The sequence below is a fragment of the Vanacampus margaritifer genome, chromosome 2 (assembly GCF_051991255.1).
Source record: "Vanacampus margaritifer isolate UIUO_Vmar chromosome 2, RoL_Vmar_1.0, whole genome shotgun sequence".
In the NCBI taxonomy this organism is placed as follows: domain Eukaryota; kingdom Metazoa; phylum Chordata; class Actinopteri; order Syngnathiformes; family Syngnathidae; genus Vanacampus; species Vanacampus margaritifer.
The window spans coordinates 50,394,639-50,418,209 of record NC_135433.1 but is presented as its reverse complement, the minus strand read 5'-3'; the positions used below and the strand labels follow the sequence as shown (position 1 = coordinate 50,418,209).

The window sequence follows — 23,571 nt, the reverse complement described above, 5'->3', positions numbered from 1 at the left end:
GTTTCACCCAAAGTGCACTCCTGCTGCTAGCTTAAACTGCTAATTATAGCGCGGGCTGTGTCGTCTAATTCGGCTTCATCTGACTAACAAGAGTCTGGCAGAAAAACAGACAACAAGCAAGCATTCAAAACAGCCTTCTAAACTCATGTCACACGAATAATAAGCCTAGTCCAACTAAGTTTGAGAAAGGACCTCAAACACACCCTCCATCCTGAAAACACCGGCTCCCAAAATATGGTCATCATCATGGTCATCCATATCCGCCCGGTGACCTCCGAAACTCACCTGGTGTCGTTCCGAGAAGCTCGAGTCCGGTTCCCCACGCAGTCCGCTGTGCCTCTGATGCGCAGCCTCTGTGCAACGTTCTGGTCCACGCACACAATGGAGATGCAGGCATGTGTTTGGGCTCTGGTATGCGCCACAGAGTCGGGGCTGCTGCCTCGACACTGGGGCCCCTCCTCGACCCTACAGTTACTCACTTGACCGCCCCAGCCCCCGCCTACAACCGACACCCAACTCACTCAGCACCCCTTAAACGGATGAGTGCGTCACCACCTGCCTGTCAAATATACTGCTTATACCGGTACAGGACTCTCTAGAAGAATTTGCAGAGGTGGGAAAATTACTCACACTGTACAGATAATTGGGTTTAATAAATTAAGTAGTAGTGGTGTACGTCAGTTAAAAATAAATAAATAAATAAAATAAAGCACCGGGAGTGCGAAGTAGTTTATTACAGTATTTTAAGTCGCTTTTTCAGGTACAGTATCTATATTTTACTAAGTTGACTTGTGTAGCTATACTTGTCTGACAAATTTTTACTCTTAATCCCCACATTTGAAAACAGCTTCTGCTTACTTAAGTAGGCTTGTTACTTTCATATAACTTTAGTAAATGACAACACACAAAAAAGATCAAATAAAAAAGCAGAAAAGTAAAAAAATATTGACGAAATCTTGGTGAACGGGAATCATATAGCATTAACAAAGACAAAATCACTTTGGAGAAGCAAGATATTCCCCGCATGGCTTAATTTATAAATAATACAAGTCGCTACAGCTCTGTTGCTCTTGCATTAGGTAGGCTATTTGGTCAGAATTTACTGCTCAGTCCTCACATTCTGGGTGGAATTGGGAGTCTTTTCATTCACGGTTAATTTTTCTATTTGTGATTGCTCTTAATGTATTCTTTCATGTTTACTTTTATATATACTATGTTGCGTCCTCTTATGTGTTAATTGTGTTTTTTTGTGTCTTCTTGGTTAGCTTACCATTGAAAAGGAGACATGTGAATGAGTTTTATTATAAGGGTTTCAAGTCATTGGTCGATTAATTATTTCAGATCAAGAATGATTTGTAGCGAATGCAATGTGTTTAATTGTGACAGTTTCAAAAGTATAAGCTAGCTGATTTAAAAAATTCTTATCTGAAAATAACTGGTACTGTGTACAGACAGGTACTCTATTCTAATTATTTGTTATCATTAGCTAATATTGCATATTTGTTACTCAGGCCACAACATGAGCGCGTGTCCAATTCTTTGTTAGATTTTCTAAATTAGCTTATCAGCCATGCTAGAGAAACTATATAACTAGTGTTTTTTCCAATAGATATCAAAACACAATTCTTGGAGCCCACCAATTAGTTTTATCTTGCTTTTCCGAATCTATTGCATCAGTTAAGGCTCCCTGGGCCTGGCATTCCTCCTTGTCACTTCTGCAATGCTGTCCCTGCTTTTCCACCAAACAGGACCCGAAGATGTCAATTATTTAAGATGTCAACCTTGGTATACTTTACCTCTTTCTAATCTAATTGAAAGTTGTTTTTATTTATTCATTTATTTGTTAATGTGTTTTCAGTGGAGGATAAAAAAAAAGTAAGAAGACAATTTTTGCCAACATAAGGGACGTACAGATATATATTTTCAATTATAGAAAGTACATTTAAAACACACAAACAGAAGAATACATACTGTACTCGGGTAAAGTAGGCTACAAATCCTTTGGGAAATCTAACAAATTAAGTAAGACGTTATTTCCCACCATCCTATTTGTCCTTGGTTGTACAGCCAGTCTTACGTTTAATTTTCACATTTATGTACAGCACGTTTCAGCTGCAACTGTTTTATGAATAGCAAATTTGTGTCTTCTGCCATCTAGTGGAAGAACATTTATTTGCTGTCTGGCTAGCACAAAAATTAAAGGCATTGATAGATGAGCAAGTTACAATATTTGTTATTAATACAACATAATTTTTGGACCAATTTAGTAAAATTGGGTTATTTCCCACAGCATACCTGAGCTGTACCGCATACAACCTTGACATGTTGTAAACCAATGATACCCTGTAGTGCACAAATCAGTTCTATGAGCTTGATTGAGACTAACAGCTCTCTATTGGGTCTAAAAAGACAACGATTCTTAATCAAAGCTTCAAGTGGAAGAATTTTACTACAAATGATAAAGAAAAAAGACACATTTAAATGTAATTAAATAGTCATGTATCAAGATAAAGGCAAGACATTTTTGTGTCATAATGATCCAGATTTGGCATGAAAAAGACAATATTTAATGTTGTGGTTATTATGTACAGTCAATATTTAAGTCAACGGCCTCTGCGTCCACCTCTCCAGGCAGCTCCGCCCCTTTTCTTCTCGCCTCCTCGTCCTGCTCCCGGGCCTCCTTTCACCTTCTTCCTCACGCCGCTTGCTTGCTCCGTGTCATCCTCGTCTCCAGCTCGGTCTTTGAATCTTTTCCTTTTCTCACCTTGTTCCTTCATTTCCTGAAGGAATGTAATCAAAGTGTTACCTCGTCAATTCCTTTGTCTTATTCTAAGCTTAGTTTGCACTTTGCAGTGTTTATTAATGGCACTGCATCACACCGGCGTGTTTCTAATATTTGGAAAACTTCTTTAGCTACATAACAGGGGTAACATATTAGTCACACTATATTTAAAACTGAGCCTTTAGTAGCCTATCTTCTAAATATAAAATTGAAACGCAAGCTCTATGCACACATTTTAAGATTATGCAACAACGCTGACTCACCAGCCTGGCAAATCGCTGGGCCTCGCTGACCCTCTCCACCAACATCATCACCTCATCCTCGTGGGTGGGGAAGGCAGGAAGCTTTTTTCCAATCAAGCTTTCTATTCTCTGGAAAAGCTCCACATCATACCTGAAAGGGGGGGGGGGGGTGTCAGTTAACTGGAGCAAAATTGCCTTTTATAAGCACATGACAGACATTGGCAATTTGCAGCAGGAATAAGTTAAAATCTGAAAATGATAGTAGGTGAAGAGGGATACTGGCAAGACAAACAGGAAGTGCTTACTGGGTGACAAACGTGATTGACTTCCCCGATCGTCCTGCTCTGGCTGTCCGCCCGACTCTGTGGATGTAGTCCTGTGTGGGTCAACACGTACTATAATCAGCTGCGTACGTTAATGAGCGGTGAAGAGACTGACAGCCCCGCGTTACCTTGGAGTGTGTGGGGATGTCGTAATTGATGACGCAATCAACGTGTGGAATGTCGAGCCCTCTGGACGCCACATCAGTTGCCAGCAGCACTGACCGCGACTTGGCTTTGAATTTATTCAGCGACCCGAGACGTTTATTCTTAACAATGAGAAAAGAGTGAGGTATTAAAAATATCGCACAAGAACATATGCTGACAAAAAACTAAAAGAAGACAAACATAATCAGAGAGTAGTGCTGTGTTTTGCATTTTCATTACTATTAAAAACAAAAGCTCTGATGTTCTACCTGACTCATCTGCCCATGAAGTGGGATGGCCGTGATGCCAAGGTTCCTCAGCAAGAGCGCCACCCGCTGTGCACTGTTGCATGTGCTGCAGAAAATAATGAAGGAGTTGCCTGCCAGCTCGTTGATGATAGACACCAGATAACAATCCTGACACACACAACGCACAACCATGACGTGTTAGCAAACAATCATCTTTATATTTCATCTTTAAATGTTTGGTGAGGAGTGCCTGAAAACCAGCATGTGTATACAAACCTTGTATTTAGACGGTATGAAGATGTAATACTGCTGCAGTTTATCTACTGTGGAGTATTTGGTAGAAACAGCACACTTGACTGGGTCTTTCAGTGCCGCCCGCTGTAGTTTCTGGACCTGTAGACAATCAAAAGGATGGTCAATGTGGGGTACTGCGTGAAAACAAATGTGCAATTACCTTTTTGGTCATGGTTGCAGAGAAAAGGAATGTGCGCCTATCCCGGGGAATCACCTTCAAGATTTTATCCACCTGGTTAAAACAAGCGTACTCATATCATCATGCTTCAACTGGAAAGATGAATAATGGCTATATTTGCATTGCGGTTGAACCACAACAAATTCTGCTTAGGCGAGAAGTTTAATGACCCACCTCGGACTCAAAGTCCATGTTGAGAATTCGGTCCGCTTCATCCATGACAAGGAACTTCAGCGCTCGCAAGTTGAAGCCCTTTGTGTTCTCCAAGTGATCCATCAGTCGACCGGGTGTGGCTGCACAAATGTATGTGTATTAGAAATGACACAAATGTAATAATGAATACTTCTACAATACAGCTGCCAACTCAAAGACTGACAGATCCGACCCCATTTTTGTGGCCCACTAATAATACTTTTTTTTTTTTTTTTTACCAAAACCATTCTCAACATAAATTGAATAGTGGTATAGTAAATGTTTGGTTGACACTATTTTCCATTACTTCTGATTTCTAGTGACATTTTAAATCAATAAAATACAAGGACTATTGTGCTACATAGTATTACAATATTATGTTTACAGTCACAATTAGGGATGTCCCGCACCAATCACATGATCGGAAAGCGGACCCAATCACGTGGTTGCTGACTCGATCGGAATCGGACATTGTCTCCCGATCAGGACTCGGATAAATATGAGGTTGTTTTTTATAACTTTTTATCAAATCTGGAGTTGGGCGGTGGCACAGAGTGACACTTCATTTTTCCACACGTCACTTTACTACAGTGACACTATTAATGCCATCAAGCGCCGGGGCTAAACAAGGAAATGCCGCCGAGATATTTGGAAATAGATGATAATAAGTTATCATCATCTCTAATGTGGAAAGCGGAGACGGTGCGATTTGCACTGTGTGCAAAGTGAGCATTTTGTGTAGCGGAAAGTAAGTAAAGTAGATGCGTTGCACACTTTCCCGCTACACTTCATTGGCAGCCAGTCAAGCAGCCCTGCCGCCATTAGGCGCTGGCGACTTGGAAGTGCTTCATGCCATCCCTGCAGATCCAGCCGCGGTCGCACTTCATTTCCCCCCCGCGCATGTAGGTGCGGCGCCTGCGCCTCTGGACGCCCTTCGAAGGGAGCGGCACTTCGCTTAGCCTAGCGCGAATCCGGTTGGTCAGACGTCCTTAGCAGAGTCGCCTAATCCCGCCTGAGCCGGCATTTTGGCCTGGTGCAAGTCCAGACCCAAAGTCATGATATGGTAAGATTAAATACTGTAACAAACTTGCTATTTCTGTTTTGCACTCTTATATCCGACTGTTAGTGAACGCAACACAGGTCTCGCGGGAGGGGAGGGACGAGACGTACGGTTTAGTTGCGCGTGTTGTCTTTTTTTTGCTAGCCTCTTGAGTTGTACGTCCAACAGCGCCGTTTGTTGAGAGAATTAAAAGGTTGACATGCCAACCAACATTTGGCTGTGGCGTTCTTGCAAGACGTTAGAATACATTTTGCTTGCTTGTTCATCAAATTCAGCCTTTTGTTTGTTGTGAAGTTGGCTTGTTTCACGCACATATATACTGCATTTTTTTCTTCCTAAAGTAAAACAACATTAAGTTCTCAAAAATAAAGGTCTTGTGAAAAATTAATATACTGATTAATAATATCCATTTGAGTCACTCATAGATGTGCCAAAAAAAAGGGAAGTTAAATGTTTTACTTAGTTTAACCACTGTTCACTCACCATATAAAGGTGTTTGGGTAGTTTTGTTTAAAATAAATAAATAAAAAAATTTCCTCCTCCTTAATAAAATGCCGAGGTATCGGATCGAGACTCGGAATCGGACATATATGTATATATATATATATATATATATATATATATATATATATATATATATATATATATATATATATATATATATATATATATATATATATATAAATAAATAAATAAATAAATAAATATAAAGGTTTTTGATTCCCATACCCATAGAAAATGTTAAACGATGTGGGCCTTGATGAAATATAGTTTGACATCCCCATTCCAAAAGAATGTAATGTCTTACCAATGACAATGTGTGGTTTCTTGGCCAACACCAAAGACTGAGACATCATGTCAATTCCTCCAACTACGACAGCTGAAACAAAAACATTGGTTTAAGACACAATTATTGTTTATTCTGTTGTATACCATCCATCTTTTACAGGACACCTACCACACTTGACGCCAATGCTTGAACCCAGGGCCTCAAACTGCTCTGAGATCTGAAAGGCCAACTCTCTAGTGGGAGTGAGGACGAGGGTATGAAGCCTCTGGGGTGAGGCCAGCAGTGACTGGAGGATGGGCAGAGCAAAGGCACCCGTCTTTCCTGAACCAGTCTCAGCCAAGCCGATGACATCCTTGCCTTCACGCCATGAAGAGAGAGAGAAAAAAATAACATGATACCACAGCACTCCTACACACAACTTCAGATGGCAAAGTGTAAAATAAGGATGATTCACATGCAAACAAAAAAAAGTTTTAAAAAAGAGACGACGTCTTACCTTGCAGGGCCAATGGTACAGCTTCAATCTGAATCTTTGTTGGACTCTTCCATCCCAGCAGATCACAAGCTTCGCACAGTACGTCGGTGACTCCCTATCCAAAAAAGATTAATTATATGTGTAAACTGTTGGATTTACATTTAGTTATAGTAGCCGAACTTCATCAGACAACAACTTTGGGGTAGGACTTCCGAAGAACGTTCGGATATTGGCTTACTTTCACCTCTCCCGCCTTGCCTGTCAACTAGGACACAACATGTCCTGCCTTTTAATTTGCTTAAGGTAAACCTACCAAGTCTCGGAAGGTCTTTACTGCCTCCTGATTTCCGCCACTGTTGTCGTTAGTGTGATCATCGTCACCACTCGACTCTTCGTGTATTTCTGCATCTGTGTTTAGCTTAGAGCTTCCCTCACCGACGTCCGCCATGCTTTTTTTTGCCCAACCAACGTGCCTCCGTGCACCACAGTGCGCAGATGCGGAAATACGTTCAAGCTGAAACAGCAAAGATTCATGGGAATTTGAGTTTTTTCCACTTGCAACTTGTTTTATTACGTCTTGTAATAAAATGTATTTATTACGTCTCACTTTTATCACTGGGCCCTTATGGAGGTAAATATGGTGCAAAAGTAACTTGTAATTTTTTTTTGTACCTGTAGAAAAAAGTATAAATTTGTATCTGTAAAAGTCGTGATGTGTACATTGTACCTGTAAAAAAAAAAATTGTATGTGTAAATTTTTTTTGTATCTGTAAAAACAAATTTGTACCTGTAAAAGTCATGATTTTTACCTGTACAAAAAAACGTTTGTACCTGTACAAAAAGTGTCAATTTGTATCTGTAAAAGTTGTGATTTGAAATGACAACTTCTAGTCGTCCTCTTCTTCCAAAATGACGCGTAAACTGGTGTGGCTACTCTGTTTGGAATTTCAGACCTGTGGATATTTATGATAAAAACGTGGCGTCATTTGACTTCAACCCACTGTCGTTCGCTCAACCAATGAGGTTGAGCTTTAGCCCGCCCAAATCCTCCAGAGCCCGCCCTCTTCTTCTACGAGTACAAATCACGGTGCTCTACAAGTACAAATCAATTTGCACCATTTGTAGCGAGAGATTTGGTGCAAAAGTGACGTGACGGGACAGCAGCAGAAAAAACACTTGTGACTCCTAGTGGCGACTTCTTTGACTACAAGTTGTAATTTCTACAGGTACAAATTTACACTTTTTTGTACAGGTACAAATGTTTTTTTACACATACCCAATGTTTTTTTTACAGATACAAATTTAGACTTTTTTCTTTACAAGTTAGTTTTGCACCATATTTACCTCCATAGTTATCAGGCTTCTGCAAAGCTTGCTGTGATGAGCTGATCATTATATTCTGCCGAGCTGAAGGAGGGAGACATGGAAAACAGTACTTGGTACCTGCGGTCACCTAGTGTGATCCCTGATGCATCGCCTATACTTGTTTAATTTAGAAAATTCATAGGGCAGCCTAAAATTTACATTGTGTACTTTTGATACATCACACAGACACAGGAGTTCTTGAAATGTTTATTTAGATGCAGATCAAACAGTTTGAGGCATCTGTTTGCCAGTGGAATAAAAAAACACACACGATGAAGTCTAATAAAACACAGAGAGTAGAATACATAATAAATCAACAGTAATGAGAGACCAAGTCATAGAATAGCTTCTGGCAAAAAAAAAATAAAAAAAATACACTCAATTAGACCTAATTGTTTCCTTTTACTCATAAAATTGCATATTTTATGTTAACAGATTGATTTTGTTTTACTAGTAATATTCCAGATTAAATGAAATCAACAGTTGAGACAATTTTTTTTAGAACGCAGCAGTCTTGGCAACAGATCCAGGAGAGAACACTAGCCTATTATGCTGCAATTTGAGAGACAAATACAACATTTCTTCAGTTTGACCTTGGTGCGTATCACAAGAGTCCCTCCATCTCTCTCATAAAGGCTTCATACACCTGGTCCTTGGTCTTCATGCTGGGCTGAGCCACAGCCCCAAACTGAGCTGGGTGAGACATGCCCATGGAAGCAGCGGAAGAGTGATGTTTGTGGCCATGGCCACTTCCCATACCGTCATCCCCTCTCCTTCCCCCGACACCACCTTTGTCTAACGGACCAACCATTGGACCTGGCGCTGCACCACTCTTGTCCCTTCGCACTCTCAGTGCAGTGGGCACAAACCGTGTGACCTCCGTTTTGGGATTGATAATTTGTGGTTTGGCAGAGATGGTGGCCCCAGAGCCAGCACCGGCTGCCAGGCCGCCTGCACCAGCGACAGAGGTGAGATTGGCCCGTTTTTCAATGGTGGCTGCGTGGAGGTGGCTGACAGCAGAGGCTGCAGCAGTCCCTGGAGGAGGGGGAATTTGCATGACACTGGCACGCATGGACATTGATGGAGGAGGAGGCATGTTGCCTTGCGAGCCATCCTGGCTGGATCCTGGGCCTTTTTGCCGCTGGACGAGGCTGGGAGGAGCACTAAGCACGTTGGCGCTGAGAGGTGGTGGGAAGAGGGCAAGCGGTGGCGCCATGGGACGAGGGGGCCCTCCTGCTCTCGGGGGAGGAGGTGGAATACCTGGAAGGAAAAACACAATTTATTTCCAATTAGAAATATGTAGTTTGAATTTAAAACAACTTGGGAATCCACCAGGGTCAAAGAATAGACCACAAGACAGATACAAAGATCATATACGGACACTAATCTACTTTGATGATGGGTGCAGCTGTTGATAAACGTATCTTCTGTTTAATGTACTTGTAAGTACACCACATATGTTCTAATTGTGCATTACTTATTAAATTACTACTTCTGGTTGCGTAATTTGATAGTAAGAGAGCATCCGGAAGTTTAGACATTAACCCATTAAGATTGGGCGCGCATAACCGCGCTTCTACCGTTAAACCCGAGAGCGCTCCTGTGCTCTTCTCCCTTTAAGCCCGTGAGAGCGGATATGTCATTTTGTTGTGTTTTGACCAATTCTTCGTCTCTTAACCGATGAAATGTATCAGAATATGCAGGTCCTGGAATTTTATTAGAGCATTTATGGTTGACGCAGATTCGCGGGAGTTATGAAATAAATGATGGCGCGGGAGGAATTCGAATCACTGTAACGAGTCGACAGTGAGATACTGCTAAGAAATATGTTTGTAGACGATGAGGATGTTGCTTTGTAACGGAATTGACGACGAATAATTACCCCGATCCCCCGAGGTTTTTACAACTGCGCTCCAGTGTTGAAGGTAAATATATTTGGATTTATACACTCGCAGATGCGGCATTTGTTTGTTGATTTAAAAAAAATCTATATTGAAGGTTTATAATAATAAAGTTAGGTTTGTGCGAACGCCACACGTGTAAGCTCTGAAATGTTTTTAGAATTATGTTTATATCTGCTTCAAGGGCTGAGATATCAATATTTTTCTAATATTGTTGAATTTCCAGGAAAACTTTAGAGGCATGGTTTGCCAGGCGCTTTAGGCCTTAATGGGTTAATTACAGCAGCATTAGCTCTCTTATTATATCGCTTACAGTCTTATTTTACTTGTCAAAAAATGTCATTCATTAAAACTAGGTTACTTACCTGGCGGGTGTACCAGGAGTGCTTAATACTCCATAAAAATGTTGTTGACCTTTTTAGGGACAAAGGTTAATTTTGCTAGGAAGCAGTACCATGAGCATTTGAAATGTTAGGGTTGCGTTTAAATGGCCATGTCAGAGTTTTCAATATTAGCTTTGTCATTGGATTGTTTTTTCTATGGAAAGGGACAATAAACAATCAAAATCATAAACTGGATTGGGTGGGGGAATCAGGGATTTTAATTTAAGTGCTATATCACTTGCCTTTTGATGGCCGGCTAAATACTTAAGCTAATGACATTAGCTAAAGTATTTAGCACGGCCATTAGTATTAGCCTAATGTTAGCACTATTGCTATCAACGGTTTTAAACAAGTAAACGCTTACTACTATCTCCGGGTGACTACAGACCTGTACAGGCCGCCGTGTGTGACTTTGCAGTGCGTTCCCGAAGCCGATTGGCTGGTGCGAAGTATTATTATTTTTAAACGTTGGCGAACGTGTGAATGTGCGAATTTAAAGCGCGCCGCACCGTACGTGTCCCGCTCTAAATACCCTACACACGCGTCATCCGCACAGCACCGTGCAAACTACAATGACTATAAAGCGCAATCGCACCGCCAGAAAATGCTCCCCCTGCGTTTGATGTTTGATGTGCCATTCGCCAACATGTCTGCGGTGTGGCCACATTTCAATTTATATTGTGTGCTAGTTTAAAAAGCCAGTACTAAATACATATTTTATAATAATATTATAATTTTAATTAATTATAATAAATGCAATGATAGTAAAAAAATGGCATGTTTTTTCCCCGGCGTTTCAGTTTTCGGCCGAGCATTTCTCATTTTCGGTTTCGGGCAAAACATTTCATTTCGGTGCATCCCTACTTACGAGTTAAAACAAATAGACAGGAAGTTTGTAGAAATTTGTCAGGAGACAATTCTTCTCACATGTATGAACTAACATGCATTCAACTTAGCAGACTTTGTATTGGTGGATGTGTATTACAGATCTCAAACATGACGTGCCGTGACGTTATAACACTTCAACATTCTTTAAATTCACTCCACCAGTTTAACTTTACTCTGCCCGCAATCATAAGCTTACCAGGTGGTGCTGGGGGTGGTAGCCGGGGAGGGGGTCCACGTGGTGGGGGGCCAGGAGGAAGACCGGGAGGGGGACCAGGTGGTGGGCCAGGTGGGCGACCAGGTGGAGGTCCAGGGGGTAAAAGACGAGGTATTGGACCTCTCATGCCAGGAATACCCAATGGCCTTAAGAACGGAGGAGCACCTGAAGACACAATGCATAAAATATAATACAAATTAAGATTTCAAGCAAAAGCTAAACAGATATGAGTTGCAGTGTATTTTTCAAGTTTTAGATCATTTTTGTGCTAAGGCAGAGCGGTTGAAACATTTGCCCTAGATTTGATTGTTTTTAGGAATAACAGCAATGACGGTGATGAAGTGTTAGCTTTGTTGACTGCAGTGTGTTTCGGGCAGACGTGTCAATGAATAGGATCATAATCTGACCTGGTGGGGGGCCAGGAGGTGGACCAGAGGGTGGACCAGGAGGCCTGATTGGTGGAGCTGGTGGAGGACCCATAGGTGGAGGCCCAGTCATTGGTGGACCCTGCAAGGGTGGAGGTTGTCCCACTGGACCACTTGGAGGTGGGAGACGCTGACCAGCAACCGGTTGGGGCGGCTCCCCTGGTGGCCCTGTGTCTTCAGCGTCAGAACTATCCGATTCATCTGTGTACTCTTCCTCAACTTCTTCTTCATCCTCTTCAGGAATGGACTGACCTGAACAGAGAAAATAACATCATGTCACATTATTTACAAAACTAAGGTGAGTAAATTTGAGGAGAGATTATTTCCACGAGTTCAGTACACGAACCTGCCATCCTTAACATCATGGCCTGCAGGGGCGTGATGGCCTTGGTCTTCTTCCCAGATTTTTTCTTCTTTTTTGTTTCATCTTGGGATGTATCTGAAGGCATATCTGCAAAATGTACACTGCGACCTAAAACACAGTACAACATCAAAATAATACATTAGTATCAGGACACAAACATATTGGCAAAAATTGCAAATCACCCAGAAAAAGAATGAAAAAAAATATCCTGCAAGACTTAATTAACTTTCGAGAAAGTTTATCCAATTTCTTTTTGATAACTCAAGGAGAACTGACAATTTTGGAGACAAATTTTGTCATTTTGAACATTTGACATTTATATTTATAGCATATATCAAATAAAGTAGATATAACAGGCTAAAATCTGAAACGCTCACCAGCCTGTATTTCACCTCTCTCCTCACGTCTGTCTCCCTTTCTCGAGTCACCATCTTCATCCCGCTCGTCGTCACTGTCTTCCTCAGACTCGCTGTCATCGTCATCCAGATCGTCCCTGTCGCTTCCACTGCCGCTGTCCTGATCTCTTCTGTCCGTTGAGGACCTGTCTAAGCCAGGAATGGAGGGCTCTACTCAGGCAGGAAAAAAAGCCGAAAGAACAATCTAATTAGTAAAATAAACATCCACCATCCAAAAGATCAAAACAAAAGCCATTAATGAAGATAAAGTTATAATTTGTCTTACCAGATTCAGTGCCATAAGGCCGCCGTGAAGGAATACCATACAGAGCCAAGACTTGAGGTGGTGGGGGTCCAGGTGGAGGCCCGGGGGGTTTCTTCCCAGGGGGTAAACGTGGCACAGGTGGCAATGTTGGCAATACCAGGCCAGACGATAGAGGTGCTTTACTGTGGGGCACACAAACGAATGGTGGCAATTTAACAATCTTGATCTGCCGTTCGGGAAAATCCCGATATTCCAACCCCGCCCCTTGCATAGAGGGGAGTTTCCTCTACACATATGCCAAGAGATCATGGTCTTGATCCAAGTTTAAGACAATCGGACACCAAAGAAGAACTCACATTTATTAGACCTGGACAAAAACAACAACCAAACAAGACAAGTTAGAGCCTACCCAAAAAAGGAGCCCTTCTTCAGTATTGAAGGAGGCTGAGCCCCCGGTAGAGGGATGTCCTGGATGTGAATATTGGAAGGTGCATGGGGCATATCTGGTAAAGGAATACTATCAACCTCCACAGATTCTGCATTCTGCAAGGGGAAAAAACATTAACATTAACATTTGTCAATAAAAAAACAACACAGCGTTTGATTGACACATTGAAATTCCCTCTTATGAAGTTTGACAACTTGCGGTATAAAATGCTGGTCGGTGCATGTTTTAGGTTAAAGGTTAAAACAAAAACAACAACAACACAAATATAAATATATATTTACAAACCTTGACTGAATCGAAATAGAGTGCTAGCTGGCCCCGTTTACTCTCGTATTCTAGTTCCAGTTTGCGCAGATCCTTGTAGGTTTCAGGATTCTCCCGCTCATACAGACGAACGATACGTTCAAATGTCTCCCGCAGCTTCTTCCGCTTGTCCCTCAGCACCTTCTCATTCAGCAAGGGCTGCTGGACTGGGTTGAACTCTATTGCAGAGATTAAATAATACCTTCAGATTTGAATGAATATTACAGTTACAACATAGTGAATGTGCAAGCTGCAGGTCTTAAAATAACCAAATGCAACCATAAAAATAACCAAGGTGCAAATTCAGTCTCTCACCCATCTCATCCAATTTCTCCATGTCTCTGATTATCTGTCTGGGGTCCTTCATCTTAAGCACAGCTGCTCTCACCATCATTCTCTGCTTTTTGTTCTATAAATTAAATAAATAACAGTTGGGAAATGTAAATAACAACAGAATTGCCTCACAAATGATTTTAAAATACAATAAAAATAATACCTTTTTTAATTCCCTTTTCCTAGCTTCTTTTCCTGTACAAAAAAAGTGTGTGAAATGTGCATTATTATGCTAATCTGGTCACAACAGACAATTTCTGTTGATTTGCACTAATAGGTCCCGCTGGAATGTACTTACTGGCCTGATCCGTGGGGTTCATGAATTTCCCACTCTTGGTGGACGAAGTTGAACGCCGTCCCATTGTGATGCTGCTGTCTTCCTTTTGCCTGAAGAGACATTCAAATCCATCAAACCTGGAAGCTGGTTGTTTGCTTCACATGCCGTGAAGCAAACAACCAGCTTCCAAATATATGCATTTAAAAGTTATACACACAGACACTGTTTCCATTCTACAAGTACGCGCATTTCAAAAAGCAGTACATCACTGATCTCTTAAGGTACATTAACGAAACAGTCAAGTGCGCAGATGGTGCATTCATTCATTACACATTATGTATACTTTAACATTTACACAAACCTCGCGATCAGCGAACAAATACACATTTTTACCTCTATCTATAAAGCATATTGTGCTAAAATAATCAGAGGTAGAGAATATACAGATTGATTGTTTTAAAAGCAAGTTAGATTACTAAAACGACGTTGGGAATTAGCCGAAAAGCTAATATTAGCTTGCACTTGTAGCTAGGGCCGCGTTAGCTTCAACACCGGAGAACACACACAGAGAAAAGCAATACAGTATTACCTTAAGAGGAAAACAAGTAGAAAGGGTAATACCCTTCAAACACGACTTCGGGTAATAAGGTTCAAATGCGATATTTTGCTTAAGCAATATAACAGAAACCAAAAGCCCCCATAACTGAATGGAACACGACTTCTCGTTAGCCGCTCGCCATGTTTGCGCTGGCACTGGGAGCCGTAAGCAACACCGGAAGTAGATCAAGTTGAACGGACATCATAAAAATAAGACAGCCGTAGCTGTGCTGTCTGGCATTCAAGTGTTGTGATCCCAGCCGTAGTAAAACGATAAAATACATTTTGTTACACCGTTTACTTTCATTTTCTTTCAGCAGATATTAGAACTATTTTATCACACCAAATCTCTTCACTAAATAAATAGTTTTACTCAAATAAATACAATATTTTTTTTAAATATTCTGACTTGAAATTTAGTTTATTGTTTACAGCATATAGAATAATCACTTTCAGAGACAATATATGCAAAAATAAGACTATTGTCTATACTAGTGTCTATACATTTACATATTTTTACTGCCGTAAATGTCTTTCTGTAAATAAAGACTGAATGTCAGAGGGTGGTAAACGTGAAAAAAGTACACAGCAGAGGGCGACATTCCACTGTTTTATGCTGTCTATGAAAACAAAAAACACCTAAATTTTACGAAATAGACTATTAGGCGGAAGATCATTTTATTACCATGAACCATTTTGCAGTACATAAAACAAGCTGACATACACAACCAATTAAAAAAAACCTCCATTAGTGACAAACTGGAGTAATTGGCAAAGGAGTTCATGGGGTCCAATCAAACTTCTTCAGGGCTGTACTCGTCAAAGCACCAAATTACAACATATTAAAACCCGTGGGGAGTATTTTATTTTGAAATGGCTTGGTCAGAACCAACAAAAAGCCAAAAAATGGACACAATAACGCCTAGGGGTTATATCTGCTGGATTGACTGATTGATTACTCAATAGACTTGATTAGGACTTTGCTTTTAACTCAGAAAATTGGGTTTAGAACAGGCCTACGCCCTTTTCAGTCCAGTAATGGGGAAATTCGTGCAATCTCAGAGATGTGAATGTGAGAAACTTACCCATCATATGTTAAAAAATATCTCACTGTTGATAACTAGTGGCTATTAATGATTCCATAATCAATTGAAAGTTAAATTACAGTTAAAGTACAAATTTGATATGAGTTGAGATGTAAATATGACAGAAACTACACGGCTAATGATAATGAAAGTAAACAGGCTTAATGTTGAACTATATAAGATTTATTCCTCCTGGTATGAATGAAAAATTAAAAGATATGTGGATTTAATAGCCAATTATAAGGCCATAACAACAAGCTAAAGCACTAACTTTTTTTCTGTTGATATGCATGAGAAACTTGAAGAAGACAGGTTCAAGTAACATATTGTTTTCAGTGATGAGCTCACTATTCATACAAATGGCAAAGTCAAGAAGCATAATGTTCGTATTTGAGGTGAAGAAAGTCTGGAGTACCGAATTGTATGTACCGTGTCGCAGGCACAGCACATACGGAACATTGTGAAATCGGCAATGAAATCTACATATCTTACATTTATTCATTCAAATTTGGAGGCGTGAATCTTATATTGCTCAACATTAAGCCTATTTCGTGTCATTAACCTTGACCATGTAGTTTCTGTCATATTTAAATCTCAAATGATAGCAAATTATATGAAACACTCTGGATATAAGATGGGACCATACGCTTGCCTTGTGGTTAGGCTCTTATGTGTGGATTTTACATGTTCTATTGCGGGTATTCTGACTTGCTCCCCACATCCCAAAAACATGCATGTTAGGTTCATCCAAGACTCTTGAGCTGCCTATCGCCATGAACGTGAGTGTGAATGGTTGTATATGTGCTCTGCTGTGACTGGCTGGCATACAATCCAAGGTCTTACCTTAGATAGATGGATAGATGACTACATACAGTAGGCTACATAGCGTGACAGAATGTAAGTGTGATAGTAATATTTCATACAGGAATATTAAGCTATATAGTCCTATCGAAGATTAGTCTGTAAGGAGTGTAAGCACTTGAACATTGGCATACACACGAAAGCTGAACTTGTGTTTAACTCTTCCCTGTAAACTTCATTTATCACACTTGAGGAATAACGACACAACACACATATTGATTTTCATTATTTTTTACTTATTCATCTCACTACTCTACAGGCAGAAAGAGGTGATAGAATCATAGGCTCACCTGGGCTGGTCTGTACAGAATTGCAAAGTAAGTTCACATGCCAGTGCTATTCCTCCAGCACTGCTCCCACATTTTTGCTCAAAACACTTTTGGAACGTTTTTTTCATATTATTTGCATAGAAAAGGGCTTCAAATTTAAAGAGGAAGGTGATAATAAAAAGCAATATAAAGCTGTTTATGTCATGATGGGGAGTCAATTGTGGTTTGGCGTCTAATAAGGAACTGGTCCGTAGTAGGCGTTGTAAGCAGCCACGACTCCATCTGTGTCCATCATGTGATCGCAAGCCACGTTGGACTCGCAGACTTCTCTCAGGCTGAGTGGAGAAACAGAAGATAGAGATATGCTTTTCAAACATATTTTTGGCCAAAGTCATTCCTAAAAGTTGCTCTTGGTTAGCAGTATGTACAATACCTCTCCACTTGGGTCAGGGTCAGCTCTCTCCTTGGCACCACTGCAGCGGCCTGTGACCTGTCCACAAAAACTTGTCCTGCACACCACACACATTTAACGTTACGTCTCCTTACTTCATTTTTTACTTAGTTAAGATTTCAAGTTATCCTACACTCTACTGCTGATCACACAAACCAAAGCCAAATTATAGCAGTACCGCACATTACAGTTGACATGTATTATTATTTTTCACTTGAGGTGGTCATGAAACAAAATCCTATCAGTTTTAATTTCCGTATAGACAAAAGACAATGTTTGACTCATAGACAAAAATATGCTATTCAGGAACTACAGTGCGAAAATGTGAACCCATGACCTTACCATGATGGCGGTAGTTGTAGCGGTCATCACCATTGTTGTAACGGTCATCACCGTTGTTGTAGCGGCCATCACCGTTGTTGTAGCGGTCGCGGTCACCGTTGTAGCGGCCATTGTCACCATTGTAGTGGCCATTGTCACCGTTGTTGTAGCGGCCATTATCGTAGCGGTCATTGTAGTTGCGGCGGTGGTTATCACGCTCATGACGGTCTTCATCACGGTCATCGCCGTTGGAATCCATTGAGTCTGGAAAATATGAGAAAAAAAACAAAAGCCAGTCATGTTAAAAAAAATAAGAAAGAAGAAAACTGAAGATAATAGAAGGAATGTGTCTTTGTCAAGTGATATGCTTGGCCTTAAGTTTCTTTGTCAATGCTGATTTTCAGAGAAAAATCTTTAAATACTATCATAATACCTGCTATATAATTACACAGCAAGCCTATGATAGACTGGATTTCTTACCTGAAGCCAGACAGGCAACAGCCAGGGTGCAAAAAACCAGGATGGCCAAAGTCTTCATCTTGAGTGTCAGGCAAGGACGAGGCTTGAAGATGGGAACGGCTCTGTTGTTCTTCTCTCTGCAAATGTATAGACCAACTCAGATTTATAGACGTGGCTCTCTTGATATGATTGGTTAGGGAATCATGTATCACACACACGCGCACACACACTCTAGAAAAAAAACAAACATTTACTCTCACATTTAACTCTTAAAGACTTTCTGATGAGGCTGATGTGAAATCAAAGTGGACTAATTACTGATATTAGTTTTTGTAAAAACAATATTACACCTATTTTTTTGCTTCTTCTGTGTGTATTGCTATTTATATATATTATTATTATTATTATTATTTTTATATATACATTTTATAAAGCTGTTTTTTGTCAAGCAAAATATGTCATGTGAGATAGTTGCAAAATTACAATCAAACTTCTGTGCAGGATTTCTGTCTAATTTCAACGTGGAGCTTGATGACGTGTCAGTGTTGTGATGCCTTTTAGAGCAGCCTGAAGAATTCTTATAGACTAGCCTCTGTCACTTTGCCATACTTGCCATAGAGGTCATATTACAGGACATTTCAAACATACAAAACCCAGTATCTTACATAACAGTTTAATTCTGATAATTTGTCATTTATAATAAATCCCATTCTATTTATTAGTATTACTACCATTATTATTTACTGTATAAAACAGGTGTCAAATTCAGGAAGCAAAAACCTTACCACAGTTTGGCTTTAGCCACAGGTGTTTCTACTCAACCGACAGGTAAACGAGCTAGCTCCCGGTTGATTAGAAGCACCTGTGGCTAAAGCCAAACTGTGGCATGGTTGACTCCTCTACTGGCTAATCCCTCAAGTAAAAACTCAAATTGCTTATTGTCTCCTGCTTTTTTTAGTTTCTCCCCCCCTATTTGGATACATTCTGGATTGCTCTTGCTGGGCTCACACAGGATGTAATTTCACCGTCTGAGTCAATGTTGGTCCTTGGCTGTATTTAAGAGACTGGCTTCAACTGACTTTCAGTTCCATTTCAGGACATCTTGATTGGATCATTTGTGGGTATGCGGGAGCACAGAGTACGAAATCATTAAAACATTTTGGGCTTTCAAATCTGCTATGTGGCAGGCAGTGTGTTAGAGCAACAGTCTGCAGCAGTAAAGCTCCCACTTTTATAAGGCGCATGGATTCCCCTGATCATTGCAAAAAACACTCCCAATGAAAAGGCAAAAGGAAGATGAAGACAAACACAAAATAAAAGATTTTTATTTTCTCACTGACAGCAGAGCTGCGGGTGGATGATGGGTTATAACGTAGTGTGGTTAATATACAGGGAGCAAACATAACACACATAGCTTATAAATGATTGGACGATGAGATCATCAGATAAAAAAGTTATCCTGTGCTGATACAAATGACGGTGCATTTTGATAATAATGAGTTGTCTTGTCATTTATCGTTTAAAAAATGATCATATCCAGAGAACACCATTATAACTTAAGTCATATATATAATAAGTCCCTGTTGGTGAAATGCGTCTGTTGCAAACATATATCCAGATGGTGGAGACACTTTTGCATTTGGTTCAATATTGTGTGTGCATAGGAGTTGTTTAATATCGGCGAGCTGCAGTAGGTCTCCTCTGTGGAGTGCTGGTCCCAAAGTATCTCCGGTATGCCACCTGGTAGCCATTGTGATAGGCGAAGAAGCGGCAGGGAGAGTAATCTTCGCACGTCTCGGCACGTCTCTCTGCTGGGGACTTGACCCTGCGACTGAAGTTTAGAAAGGAGAGAGATGTGTCTTTCATTCCTTCCTGCTTTTCATCATTGCCATTGATCTTATTGTGTGTTGTGTAATTGTGTGATTTTTTTTCAATCTGCAGTGTATAGATGTGCATTTTACCTCATGAAGTAATTGTTGTAGCGGTTTCCTCTGGGAAGGTTGTACCCGGTGTTTCTCTGCGGCATGATGAAAGAATTGGCTCGCCTCGGGGCCACAAACACATCTGAAACCGCAAAGTTTTTCATTTAACTCAAACACATAGTTCACACAAGCCAGACAGCAAGCCACTCTGCTCTTTTACTCGACTATTTTAAAGTAACCTTGAGTTTTATTTAGTGCGAGTGGCATCCAAACGATTTTGAAAGAGAGTGAACATTGATTTACCTTCACTGGATTCTGTGCTTTCATTGGAGTCTATAGGGAAAGACATGGAATGGGTTTAATCAAAAATGCTTAACTGGATATAGTCACAGTGAAGGCGACACATACCTGAATTTGAGTTGGTAGCTCTACCTCTGTTAAGGCAAACGCACAGCGAGAGCACAGCACAGAGGGCAAGAAATTGAAGAAGGCTTCTCATTTTTGGGCCTCTTTCTCTACCTGGAACATGGGGATAAAAAGTTACATATCTGGCATTTGCTTTTTATTTATTTTTTTAAATAATTTTTTTTAAAGATATAACCAGTAGTTGTTAAGTTTGAATGATCTGATATGACCTTGAAATCCATAGCATGCAATAAATAAACTTATTTTCCCATGCAGTACAAATGTCTAAATGGGACAAATATAACTTAAATTATATTTATAAAACCGGCCTGAAAACCCTCAAAGCCACAGCCAATCCACAAGAAGGGCCTTGGAGTTCAAAATTCTATTTGTGAGGAAGAACCATAAAAGAGTGCTTGGTGTTTAACGCAGCACTACCAACTCGAGGAGAAATAGATTATGGTTATAAAGAAGTGCGCACACACACACACACACACACACACACATGCAGGCACAGAATTGGCACATATACAGTCATAGAAGATGTAAACTGTAAAATGTGCAGAAGGTGTGCAAACAGAATTACTTTGAACACTTTTTACTCTCATGCACACATGCTGTATTTGCATGCCTGCACTGCAGAGGAGCTTTCATCCTCCTGCCTGTTTGTGCGGTTTGGATACGATTCAGTTCCAGCCGCCTCCCCTTTTTCACTGTCAATAGATGCTTTCATTATACAGTGAGCACACCCACCCACCCACGGGACACTCTGACACATGCTTACACACTCTCAGAATTTTCATAACACCAGCCCCTCAGGCATATCTTGGCCCCGCTTAAAAACACGCAGGAGTGGGCACAGAAACAGCAAGTCTGCAGGCCAAAGTTCAAAAGGAAGCCACATGTGTGTGTGTTTGCATGTGTGCATGTGTGTTTGGAATTGCTGACAACAATGTTTGCAGAATTTAATCGGCACTTAATTCTTCACAGGTGTGTTTATGGCCCACAAGCCCCTGCAGTTAGAATGTGTCCACCTCAATGGAAAACGTTGCTTACATGATATATATATATATATATATATATATATATATATATATAAACTAAACTAAAATACAACCATTTTGCAATATTGTGAACAAATATGTTTTAAAAGTGTGATATTGAAAATGCACAAGACATTTTGAATTGTACAAAAAGAAAAAAAGAAAACATCTTACTCAATAAAAACAAGACTAGCAATTAATTTCAAAACATATTATTCCATAATGTACTCACCGTTAGTTAGGTATGGAGTAGTAAGTGTTGGTAATATCAGTCAGTCTATTTTTCCTGAGGAATATTTCCTAATTCCTTAGAGCAAGACTTTTATACTTACCTCTCCTCCCTCCACCCTTTCATTTCACCCACCGACTCCCTCCCCAATTGCCCTCTCTCCTCCCTTCTCATATGTATCAACCCTCTTTTTTCCATCATTTATTCAAACCAGAGTATTAGCTCACGCTCCCCAACTCCCATGATTCACCAGTACAGTTAGAAAAACACAGAGCGGGTAAACAGAAGCAGGCTGAATGAAGTCTGGCTGCAGGACACTGAAACTGGCTCATAGCAGGTACATGATAATATTCACTGCCATTTGACAGCAAATTATATGAAACACACTCACCACCATCCATCTCTCCAGGCAGTGAGTGGATGCGCTCCACTTTCAGGCCCCATAATTCAGATGTGGTGAGGCATGGGCAGCAGTTCTTGATGATGGAGTGATTCAGAGAGCAAGTCCTCAAAGATTTACTTGGGGGGATTTTGGAAATGTTCCTTTACGTTCATGAAAAGTAGATGTGTTCTCATATGGGCAGTGGTGTCTGGGATAGTCAGTAAAAAGTCAACGTTTAAGGTGCAAACAAAACAAGACTTTATTTTAAAACACACAAAAAAGGTGATCACTGATTTATTGTTATTTGTGAACATGTCTCTAGTGTAAAAGCACTTATGTGGTGGCTTCACAGCCAAGTCCACCAATGTCTCAATGGTCCAATTATGCTGAGGTCGATGCAGGAGTAAGATTATGGTGTATATCTGAGCGTTATGTAACGCCAAATCACTTTTGGCTCAAGCAGAATAGCTGAGTGAGAGCCGACCTCTGCCAACAGTAAACAAACAAGAATAGGAGGCCTGTCGATGCCAGGAAGCCGCGAGACGCAGACAGTCACATCAACATTAGGATGGAGATAAAGTCTGCAGATGATGTGGGGGTAATACACACATTCGGTTGTGTTATATGAGTGGCTGTTGACTCTGGAACCACCGAGCAGATTATCATCCACTGAAAATATGAAATGTCCAAATTCAGCTGTTCTTAGTGGGAAAGTGCAGTGACTGAGAAACGGTCCAATGAAACCTTGCACAGTAAATCCACATAATGATTGTACAGTACTGTTACCATACTCTCACACCTTTGACAATTGCACCAGACCACACCAAAATGGGTTAAAAAATATGCTGGCACCTCACACAAGTGACTAGAAACCCATACAAGCTTCCCATCCCATATCTAAGGCCAAGTTTTAACATTGAGTTAATGACGTCCACTGTTGTGTGTTCAAGTGATTTAAAAGCATAGGAGTGGCTTGATTGGTTGTTAGCATCCAACTGCCAGATCCAGATTAATGAGAAATTAGAAAACAGGAAGTAATGGGAGGCGGCCATCACACCCATGCGTGACTAACAGTAAATATTTGTAAAAACACATGATGGTTTATTGACTGTTATTATGAATTATGTCATTGACTTTGACTTTTTATTTTATTCTGATGGCGTTTTGGTGTTTACTGTGGTTTCTTGTCTGTTTTCATTGCAACTTGTTATTTAGTTGGATCATGTAAAACAAAAACAAAAAAAGCAAGCTTGTGTTA

At 40.4% G+C, this 23,571-nt stretch overlaps 5 protein-coding genes across 10 annotated transcripts in view; all 5 read right to left on the bottom strand.

Moving 5' to 3' along the window:
• LOC144043236 (myosin-10-like) overlaps positions 1-469 on the bottom strand; it is a 60,530-nt gene extending 60,061 nt beyond the window's left edge. For both annotated transcript variants that reach the window (XM_077556603.1, XM_077556604.1), the window contains exon 1: positions 286-469. The gene's annotated coding sequence lies outside the window, so the exon portion shown is untranslated. The remainder of the gene's footprint in view (positions 1-285) is intronic.
• A 1,961-nt stretch (positions 470-2,430) lies between these two features.
• On the bottom strand, positions 2,431-7,216 carry ddx47 (DEAD (Asp-Glu-Ala-Asp) box polypeptide 47). Its single transcript, XM_077557557.1, has 12 exons — positions 7,042-7,216; positions 6,750-6,843; positions 6,422-6,610; positions 6,272-6,343; positions 4,386-4,504; positions 4,194-4,265; positions 4,016-4,132; positions 3,761-3,907; positions 3,476-3,613; positions 3,330-3,400; positions 3,046-3,175; positions 2,431-2,780 (listed from the first exon to the last, which is right to left on the bottom strand). The coding sequence occupies exons 1-12, from the start codon at positions 7,174-7,176 to the stop codon at positions 2,604-2,606; spliced, it is 1,461 nt and encodes a 486-aa protein (XP_077413683.1). The 5' UTR covers positions 7,177-7,216; the 3' UTR covers positions 2,431-2,603.
• A 1,068-nt stretch (positions 7,217-8,284) lies between these two features.
• On the bottom strand, positions 8,285-15,054 carry wbp11 (WW domain binding protein 11). 2 transcript variants are annotated; one of them, XM_077559345.1, is made up of 12 exons: positions 14,879-15,054; positions 14,311-14,399; positions 14,176-14,207; positions 13,995-14,088; positions 13,662-13,858; positions 13,338-13,471; positions 12,950-13,110; positions 12,646-12,834; positions 12,251-12,376; positions 11,887-12,156; positions 11,462-11,644; positions 8,285-9,353 (listed from the first exon to the last, which is right to left on the bottom strand). In XM_077559345.1, exons 2-12 carry the CDS (start codon positions 14,372-14,374, stop codon positions 8,698-8,700), a joined length of 2,106 nt encoding a protein of 701 aa, XP_077415471.1. In that variant the 5' UTR covers positions 14,375-14,399; positions 14,879-15,054; the 3' UTR covers positions 8,285-8,697. The 2 variants fall into 2 exon arrangements, with proteins under 2 accessions (XP_077415471.1, XP_077415472.1); XM_077559346.1 differs by having other exon boundaries at positions 12,661-12,834.
• Positions 15,055-17,047: 1,993 nt separating this feature from the next.
• Positions 17,048-19,171, bottom strand: bglap (bone gamma-carboxyglutamate (gla) protein). Of its 4 annotated transcripts, none has more exons than XM_077558489.1 (5): positions 19,118-19,171; positions 18,354-18,469; positions 17,895-18,137; positions 17,535-17,610; positions 17,048-17,436 (listed from the first exon to the last, which is right to left on the bottom strand). In XM_077558489.1, exons 2-5 carry the CDS (start codon positions 18,409-18,411, stop codon positions 17,334-17,336), a joined length of 480 nt encoding a protein of 159 aa, XP_077414615.1. In that variant the 5' UTR covers positions 18,412-18,469; positions 19,118-19,171; the 3' UTR covers positions 17,048-17,333. The 4 variants fall into 4 exon arrangements, with proteins under 4 accessions (XP_077414615.1, XP_077414616.1, XP_077414617.1 ...); XM_077558490.1 differs by lacking the exon at positions 19,118-19,171 and adding an exon at positions 19,064-19,110; XM_077558491.1 differs by lacking the exon at positions 19,118-19,171 and adding an exon at positions 18,816-19,021.
• Positions 19,172-19,641: 470 nt separating this feature from the next.
• mgp (matrix Gla protein) lies at positions 19,642-22,035 on the bottom strand. Its single transcript, XM_077558131.1, has 5 exons — positions 21,935-22,035; positions 20,663-20,773; positions 20,558-20,587; positions 20,294-20,396; positions 19,642-20,163 (listed from the first exon to the last, which is right to left on the bottom strand). The coding sequence occupies exons 2-5, from the start codon at positions 20,751-20,753 to the stop codon at positions 20,004-20,006; spliced, it is 384 nt and encodes a 127-aa protein (XP_077414257.1). The 5' UTR covers positions 20,754-20,773; positions 21,935-22,035; the 3' UTR covers positions 19,642-20,003.
• Positions 22,036-23,571: the final 1,536 nt, after the last annotated feature.